This window comes from Pyrus communis, chromosome 3, assembly GCF_963583255.1.
Source record: "Pyrus communis chromosome 3, drPyrComm1.1, whole genome shotgun sequence".
Classification (NCBI taxonomy): domain Eukaryota; kingdom Viridiplantae; phylum Streptophyta; class Magnoliopsida; order Rosales; family Rosaceae; genus Pyrus; species Pyrus communis.
This window is the reverse complement of record NC_084805.1, coordinates 14,692,119-14,700,917: the sequence shown is the minus strand read 5'-3', so window position 1 is coordinate 14,700,917 and position 8,799 is coordinate 14,692,119. Positions and strand designations below refer to the sequence as shown.

General features: G+C 39.0%; 2 protein-coding genes across 2 annotated transcripts; both read right to left on the bottom strand.

The window, feature by feature from the left end:
* Positions 1 to 636: 636 nt before the first annotated feature.
* Positions 637 to 4,493, bottom strand: LOC137728962 (26S proteasome non-ATPase regulatory subunit 4 homolog). Its single transcript, XM_068467777.1, has 10 exons — positions 4,361 to 4,493; positions 4,148 to 4,261; positions 3,953 to 4,058; positions 3,366 to 3,480; positions 3,076 to 3,285; positions 2,268 to 2,577; positions 1,977 to 2,100; positions 1,193 to 1,296; positions 1,038 to 1,106; positions 637 to 820 (listed from the first exon to the last, which is right to left on the bottom strand). The coding sequence occupies exons 1-10, from the start codon at positions 4,370 to 4,372 to the stop codon at positions 785 to 787; spliced, it is 1,200 nt and encodes a 399-aa protein (XP_068323878.1). The 5' UTR covers positions 4,373 to 4,493; the 3' UTR covers positions 637 to 784.
* Positions 4,494 to 5,277: 784 nt separating this feature from the next.
* On the bottom strand, positions 5,278 to 8,541 carry LOC137730020 (uncharacterized). The gene is made up of 3 exons (XM_068469089.1): positions 7,304 to 8,541; positions 6,149 to 6,494; positions 5,278 to 5,677 (listed from the first exon to the last, which is right to left on the bottom strand). The coding sequence occupies exons 1-3, from the start codon at positions 8,356 to 8,358 to the stop codon at positions 5,414 to 5,416; spliced, it is 1,665 nt and encodes a 554-aa protein (XP_068325190.1). The 5' UTR covers positions 8,359 to 8,541; the 3' UTR covers positions 5,278 to 5,413.
* Positions 8,542 to 8,799: the final 258 nt, after the last annotated feature.

Below are 8,799 nucleotides of genomic sequence, written 5' to 3'. Positions count from 1 at the left end.
AGCAGCAGCAGGAGCTCCGGCAAGGGTTCTAGCAAGTGTAGTTCTTGTAGCGGGTTGCGTACTCTGTCAACAGGACACAGTAGACTTGGTTTTTGGAGATGTGCAGTAATTGGAAACTTGAGGAGGAGTCGGGGGTGGAGCTTTGTCAAGAAATCAAGCAGACTGCACACCAGTGCAGGCCTTTGTGAGAAAGATAGGGAGACGGGGTGGCTGAATTTCCGAAAAAAAAAAAGGTCCAAAAACACACATTTTGTGGACTCAACAAATAGGTTTTGTTTCCAAATATTTTTGAGTTCAGATTTTGAGAATTGTTTTCAAATCAAATATCAAACAAAGATTTTAAATTGTGACTCAAAACTTAATTTTTGAGTTAAAAACATTGGATCCAAATCCAATACCAAACGGGCCCTTAATTTCCATGAGCTGTTATATGATGGAACAAATTTGATCGAAAAACAGCTGACCGATTGTGAACCACCACCGGCTTATTGCAGAGACCATTAAAACACAGTAAACTTAAGGGATTTCAAAATCTATCTGTTTTTTACCTTTTTTTTTCTTTTCCAATAGAGCTACCGTAAACTGGTGCCAAGACGTTTGAAAGAGTTCATCCCATTGCCTAAGTTATGCGCAATATGAGTAGAAATGCAGCATAATTTGATTACCAAATAATCGTTAAAACCCTAATCGGCATATGTTCTTGTAGCGTCCTCCCATAATTTAAACTTCCTTCAGGATCTGAATGCTTACTTTCAAGATACAGAAGTCGTTCCAGTCACAATTTTCATTTGTCCTCGTTCGATGGTTCTTCTTTGTCCTTCTGTCGGTACAGCAATTACAAAGAAGGGAAAAACTATTTAGTAATTGAAAGTAAATTCTAGAAATTTTTCTTTTTGGAAGAAACAAAAAATGTACATTCTAGAAACTTCCGATAATCGATATTCACACCAAATCAAAAGACGAATTTTGTGACCAAGAAAATTCAGCATCATAAACACTCATGCAAGAAGTTCTATGCGTAAGGTTTGTGAGCATACCTCAGACGGATTCTTCAGAGATGCAAGAAGATCTTTCACTGAAGGATCGTTGGGGTCAACTCCTGGAAGCTGTAAGGAAAATAACATATCAGAGAAACAGCAACAGCAAAAATAGCTATACACATAGTAAAAGAGTTAGGTTCAATTACACATACAGATTCAAGGATAGATGATACAAAAGATTGATCCTCCAACACCTTGCTCGCATCGGTCTGGGATGATGGCTCTCCTGCACTTTCCTGCATTGACATTTGAAGAGCTGCATGCAGCCAAGATATAATAAGCATGCTGAAACTAACAAATTCTCCCAGAACGCTCCGTCAATGCTCAGAATTTTCAAATCAAATGTAATATTAACCAGAAAAAAGGTAAAATGAAGAACCAAAAAAGGACGCATGATAGGTGTACATTTTGATGCCCAACTACACCAAACTAGAAAATGATTCATGTTCTCAGGGCAGCTAAGCTTTAATTGCTATGAGTATGAATTACATGAACCCATATTTCATAGCTTGGGAATTAAGCAAACCATAGCACTTGTACCCATGGCCAAAAGTGGATTAGATGAAGCAAGTAGACCACTTAACATGTAAACATAAAGAACTACCAAGTATAAACCTATGAATGTCAAATTTATCTGAAGGTAATGCATAAGTTTTTAAGGTCAGACAGTCGTAGAGATACTCTCGAATCTATTAAAAATGAATGTGACCTCCAAGAGTTGTACAAGAATATACCTGTACAAATTTAAGTTTGCAAGAGGATATAAACCTCATGTTAAGTTAGTGGCATGGAACAAAAAATAGAAGCATGTTAAATGAACAAAAAATAGAAGCATGTCGTAAACAAATTTCCACAAGTAATCAAGCAAAAGAAGCTCATGCTCAAGTTACCTCACTCAACTAAATAATATGAAATATAAGAAATAAAATAACTCACCTAAAGCCAACTCCTGATCCGCACTAGTCGCTTCTGACATCTCAGTATCACCTGCTGAATGACCAGTTCCAGAGATGTTCATTGACATTGCAAGAGCCTCCTTCAACAAGTCATTCTCCTCAACCTATCACACATACCATTAGCCAAGGCCAATTTAAATAACAAAAATTCTTTGAAAGATAACAAATGACAAAACAAAACCCAACAATATAGACTTTATAGACTTTAAGAACTAGACAAGGTTATGCAAGCATGCAAACACAGACAATCAAGAGAGGAACTGAAACCAACCATATCATCGGTATGTTTCTTATCCTCCTTGGAAGAAACGTTAGCTTGATCTGTCATGGTCACATCTTCTGATTTGGATGATGGTTCCCCTCCTTTTCCACCAGCTTCTTCAGCAGCTCTTTTGGCAGCGGCTTCTTGCCTAGCCCTTTCCTCTTCCATAGAAACTCGAAGGGCGAGAGCAAGCTCAGGATCAATGTTGGGATCAACGCCAAAGTCATACCCAGAGCCACCAATAGCAGAAGCAGTTGCTGCTGCTGCAGCCACTGCAAAACCACTTCCACCTTCTCCGTCACCAGTAAATACAGGTGTACTGCCATTAAATAAGGAAAAGCTCATATCACGGGAGACATAGTTAGAATTATTAATTATACAATGTACTGTGACATGTTCACTATGTTATTCAACAAGCAATTCCAGCCAAGTGACACACAGAACATGTTTGAAGATAGAAAGAAAAGTTTCTTGTGTTCACTATGTTGTTCAACAAGCAATTCCAGCCAAGTGACACATAGAACACGTATGGAGACAGAAAGAAAAGTAGAAACTTATGCCTATTAATTTTCTGAAAAGTAAGTTGTAAGAAATACTTGAGCTTAAATACATATTCTTGGACAAATTCTCCTTGTATCATTTTAATACCTACTATTCTCACTTCTCCATTCTTTCTTCGTATAACATGCATTGCTCTTATACACAATAGCATGAATCTAAACCTATATTCCAATTAGTTCCATGAACAAATAATTTTATAATTGGCAATGCAAGATGATATCTAAACAGACATGGGAGAAAACAAAAAATAAAACACCTTATGAGAACATCCGAGAGAGCATTTGGACCAGCGGGGACATGTACTATATGACTGCTGTCATTATTATTAACTGCAGACAGAAGGGCCTCCAGCTTCTCTGGCTTCCCATCATCCTCCTCCCCGAAATCAACAATGTCAAGAGCAACACTGTTCTTTTTCAGTTTCTTTCCTATCGATTCCAACACCTTCTTTTCAAATTTGACAGGACTGAACACGGTTAAGAGTTAGATGTCAACAACAAAAAAGAGCAAAAAGGAAAGTGCAAGCAAGAAGTTAGCACTATATACCTTCCAGCAAAAACGATAATCCGTTGTTGCTGATTTTTGTTTTGACGATGCTTAAGAGCCAGCTGAGCTATCTGGATTGCAGATGCTATGTTCATCTCACCTCCCATCTCAAGACCTATATAAAAGGAATTAGAGAACTGCAAAGAAATTAACCAAAAGAAAAAAGGGATAATTTGACGAACATCATGATGGAACGATTTCCACAAATAAGAGATAATAAAGGTACCCATTGAACTAGAATTTTAATAAAATCCAGCACGCAAAAGAACACGAATCACACTTAAAACGGCCTCACCATCTCTAATTACTTCCTCGCATTGTATAGTAAGATCCAGTCTCACATTCATACAGGATAATATATAGTACTAAAGCTCATTCGAGTTTCCCTTCAAAACTAAAGTTACAGCTTTGGATTATAATGTCCGCCTAAACTATGATCATTCATATTCAACAAAACCATTCCAACTGCTTCATTGATACAGTTTCATCAGCTATTTAACTCTACAAGTAAGCTAAACATGTAAAGTTTCCGAATTCAATTAAAAAATAATCACACAAGCAAATTAGTAATGAAATGAGAACTTCACCATGCATGCAAGCTAAAATCCTTCCAAGATCAGAGGTTGGAGTAGCCAATACCCGAACCCCTTTGCCCGCCATTGTCAATACCCCAACTGTATTCTCCGGATTAGCCTGCCCAATTTACAAAGTCCACTGTTGAAAAATTGAAGTGGTTTACAATTTCGTAAAGGGAAAAGCTTTATTAAAAGTCGAAAGAAAACCTGGGTTTTGGCACCACAGATGAGATTAATGGCGTCGGCTTGAGCTTGCAATCGGGAGGGAGAGTAATCGCCGTTTCGCATCCACTCGGAATTGTCGACACAGATCATAGTCGCCTGATTATTCATCACATTTAAGCATAATCATCAGAAAAACCGTAAGCAAAACCTGAAAAATTGAAACATTCGAAGGAGGAGGATTAGAAGAGGGCTAACCTCGAGAACCATGGTTGCAGAGATTGTTCAACTTTTTGTGCTTCACTACTCAAAACTTCAAAAGAGGGTCTCCGACTCTCCGCAGTGTGTGTGTAAAATGTGTAATTCTCAAAGTACCCCAACTGTATTTGTATATTTTTTGCTATTTTCCCCTTTATTTTTGCTCCTCCTATATTTTCTACTAATTTACTTTAAGTTACGTAACGAAGATTTTAACTTGAGTGTCGGTTTGGTGGATATTCTTCAACACTTGAAAATGAAAGGTTTAAGTTTGAATTTTATAAATGACGAATTCGTTATCAAATTAAGCTGCCACAATGTACTTAAAAAAAAAAGAAAAAAATTATGCCCAAGTTTGCAACACTTTTCGTCGTCAAATTAACCGATACAAATCTTGTACACAAGTAATACTTTTATCCAAATTTGGATCTTGAATTTTGAACGTAAATTCGTTATAATTCCAAATTTGTAAAGAGAGTACATTGTCTTAAGGAATTAACCTGGCACCTCAAGAACGAGTAGGTGTTTCTCCTTAATTCAACATGCAGCTGATTCACGAAATTTCAAACTTATGATCAAAACCTTACATATTATAATCACTATGTAAATCAGTTTTGCAAAAAAAAAAAAAAAAAAAAAAAAGAAAAAAAAGTCGATTAAATACAAGATCGTTTGATCATTGAACTGTATAAAAATAGATGGTCGGATTTGAAAAATGAATTACAAAATATCTACCTATTTGCGACAATTGACTGATCAAGTTACTTTAGTTTTAATTGATTTTTTGTTCTTTACGGATTTAATTGATTTTTTGTTGAGGTGATATTCATATTATAAGCTCGAAATTGTGTGAATCAACCACTAAGGAGTGAACAGAGGAGGAACTCCTAAAGCTTGAAAAGCCAAGCCTTTCTCCTTGAAAAATTCTCTTTATTGATGAAACCTACGAAATCGTTACAAGGAAACACTCGATATGCACAATCTACCGGCAAGCAATTCCAACTTGACACAAAGAACAAATCAACACCACAACATTGTAAATCAAAGATTAATTTATACACCCAGAGTTCTGGAGATCATAGAAGATGGTCTATGGTTTCGACTAATGGGTAAGTGAGTGTAAACCTCGTGAACTTCCTGTTTACAAACCTCTCCTCTGTCCCTATCTATGGCGTAGCACACGTACACGGTGTCAATTACATTGTCCAGCACATGAACAAAGAAACCCAGTACCAAGATCAGCAGCACCCACGCCAGAACTGCCACAAAGTACGAATCAACCCCAAGACCGGTCGCAGCTTGTAAGATAGCGCAGACCTGTCAATGTACATCCATAATCAGAAAATACCAAGGCAGAATAAAAAGGAAGAAGAGGAGTTCCAAAACAAGAAAGATGATGTAACCGAAAAAAAGTCCAGCAATCTGGGAACAGGAAAGCACATTTATCATGCATCTCCTAATGACTCATCAAACCTATACAGTGCAAACACTCTATGTACAGTTCCCAATCGACAGCGCATGACATCTAGAACAACCCTTCCTCCATTTCCGTCCTCCCCCCAACTCTCTTCTCTCAGTTAGGCCACACCAGAAAGTGCGGAAGAAGACCAAAAGGCAATAATTATACAACATTTATTATCACTATCATTAACTGCGTTAGGTGATAGATCTATGTAGTGTCACATGTTCAATACATGGATGAGTTCCTAACACCAAACATGATGCACGACGATCTTAAACAATAATTAATGGAAAACTGAATGATTGAGATTCGAAAAGACAACATACCACAATTGCATATATTGCTGAGAGTACAAAAACAATTCCAGCCAATAGACGAGTGGAGATGGTTTCCACAAAAACCGCCGAGAGAAGATTGCGCTTTAGAAGCTCATACGTCATTTTTGCAGATGAGCAGTAAGCTTCACCAGTTATTGCCGCAAAGTTGATTGTGAACTTGTTGAGAAAATCAATCGCTGACAATAAGGCATTAACACAACAGCGCATTACAAAATACACCATCCCAGGTGAACCGTCTTGTCTTGCACCATCAACCATGGCACGAACAACTCGAACAACAGATAAAAGTAATCCAGATAGGCATACTGTGCCAAAGTTGGGGCCAAAGGCATTTCTGCAAGTATAAACAGAAACATGAGAAAGGAGAAGTTATTGTGCTCACTAAATAGTAATGCCTATATTTCTGTTTGTTTAATATGTCAACCGTTTCACCAGGAACAGATAAAACAAAAACTATGACCAGATCACAATTCTCAAAAGCACAAGGGTTGACAAATAGGCATAAGAAAGAATACAGAACGTCACTGAAAAGTAAGCATAATTGCATTAAGAAAACAAAGTTGCGGAATAACATTAGTGCTCAGTGCATGCCAGATAAAGCAAAAATATTGCATCTTCATCCTTCAAGATATCATGTGGACATACATTCCGGAACATTAGCTTGTTGCTAAGAAAATAAAGGTCCAAGGGACCTGACACTACCAGGACGAGAAGAGCCTATACCTAAGAACCTATACCGAAGTGCTACTGTCTGTCCATCTGACACCATGAAGAAATGCTAAATAACGACGGCCTAGTATCTATATCACAGTTTTCATGCATATATTTACATTAGAGAAGATATAGTTGTTCTGGAGTTTGGTCGGTGGAACCTAGAAAGCAAATTTGGTTAAAAGTACACTGATTATATGCCTGACTCGCAATAAATTACAAATTCTCGACATAAATTGATTTTGTTTTCAGTCTTCCTAGTTATTCAAACAAAACATAGTTAATCACCAACTTTACAACTCTCACTAATTCAGTTTCATTTAGTTTGGAACAGAGTACATTTCAATTGCAAGTTGCAACAATATATGAAGTACGAACTTAAGTAAATTACTCCAAACATCGAAAAAACAAATGTAGCAACAAACAACTCACCTTAAAGAGCTTCTGATAATCCGCTTCGGAGTTGAATCCTCCTTAGTGAAATACCACTGAGCAACAGTCCCACTAATCACATACACCTGAGCTTCCACCATCGTCGTGAACGACCACAACATTGTCAAAATCGCCAATGCGTAATAAGCAGGCACCCAACCATCCTGCTTCCACACACAACTATACACTCCATTCGATTCCCGCGGCGCAATCTTCCCATTGAACCTGGCATAGACCAAGAACACAACAATGGGCGCATAGTAAACCACCAATCCTAGTGTCAAACACGGCAGAACCCCGAACAAGCCCAAGTTCCGGGAAAGCGCATGGGATGCCACCCCGATTATGCTCACAGTGAGCTCAATCCGATGCCAATTCACCACAAGAATCCACACAATGACCCCAATTACCAAAAACACGAAAATCAGAATCAAAATTCTGTAAACTAAAGGGAGAGCGTCGCTGCAAGTGGAGCTGAGAGTGCAGGCGACGAACCAGTAGACGTTGAAGAAGATTGGGAAGAGGATGAAGAAGGGGAGGAAGACGTAGACGACTTGCTTGGCGTAGTGTTTGAGGAGAATCAGCAGACTGAAGCAAATGGGCAGGCTTAGAATCAACGTAATCACGAGGGTCCATATCAAATCTTTGAGCAGAGAGGAGGAAGAGGAGAAAGTGGGTCCGACCCAGGTGGGGAGACGGGTCAAAGTTTCGTTTTTGACGCAGGAGGCGGAGTCGGAGTCGTAGGAGAAGGAGGAGAGGGCGGTGTAATTTTGGTTGCGGTGGACGACGGCGAAGATTCCAATGGCGAAGGTGGCCAGGATAAAGAGGAGGTGAAGGATTAGAAAGGGGAGGTCTTTGAAATGGCGGGGGCCGTGGTTGTAGGAGATCTGGAGATACTGGGTCGGGTCGGTATCGGATTCCGGTGGGTCGGTGTAAGATGGCGGAGGGGACGGTGGCGGTGGTGGGTCTTCGATTGGGGGTTTGGAGAGGAGGGGGGTGGAGGGAGAGGATGAGTCGTAGAAGATGGGCTTGTTGGGTTCTTCGGAACTGTCCATTGGAGCTCAGTTGCAGCTGAAGGAGGTGGAGATGGCGGCTGTGGGCAGTGGTTGGGGGTTTAGAGAAGGCGGAGGAGCATTTGGTTTGGTCGTTGACTGTTAAGCAGAGAGTGCGTGGAGTAGTAGATATGGCTAGATGGTGACGTGCATATGAGAAACAGAGCAGTGAGGAAACATGCCAGTGCAAATTTTGGTCGGTTTGTCGACAGTGGACTTGTGGAAGCTTTATATACAGTGTTTTTTCTAATTTTTTTTCTTTTTTTGGCAATGATTAAATCATTAAAGCATATTAGTTTTGTGAAGTCTGTGTTCATTTATTTGTAATTGACGTATTTTAATCGCATAATTGTTATGATCAGAAAATTCTGTCATTTGTTAGAAATAAAGTACAGAAAAGAGAGAAACAAAAGAAAGATTGGGGAGAAAAAAACAAGGTGTCTG

What these genes read in the sequence shown, in the direction of transcription:
- LOC137730020 (XM_068469089.1), bottom strand. Translation starts at nt 8,358, where the DNA reads ATGGACAGTTCCGAAGAACCCAACAAGCCCATCTTCTACGACTCATCC. An exon ending in ATTATCAGAAGCTCTTTAAG is followed by an intron (nt 6,495 to 7,303) that starts GTGAGTTGTTTG and finishes TTATACTTGCAG; the next exon opens with AAATGCCTTTGGCCCCAACT. An exon ending in CAGCAATATATGCAATTGTG is followed by an intron (nt 5,678 to 6,148) that starts GTATGTTGTCTT and finishes GTACATTGACAG; the next exon opens with GTCTGCGCTATCTTACAAGC.
- LOC137728962 (XM_068467777.1), bottom strand. An exon ending in AGAAACATACCGATGATATG is followed by an intron (nt 2,101 to 2,267) that starts GTTGGTTTCAGT and finishes TATGTGTGATAG; the next exon opens with GTTGAGGAGAATGACTTGTT. An exon ending in GGATCAGGAGTTGGCTTTAG is followed by an intron (nt 1,297 to 1,976) that starts GTGAGTTATTTT and finishes GGCTGCATGCAG; the next exon opens with CTCTTCAAATGTCAATGCAG.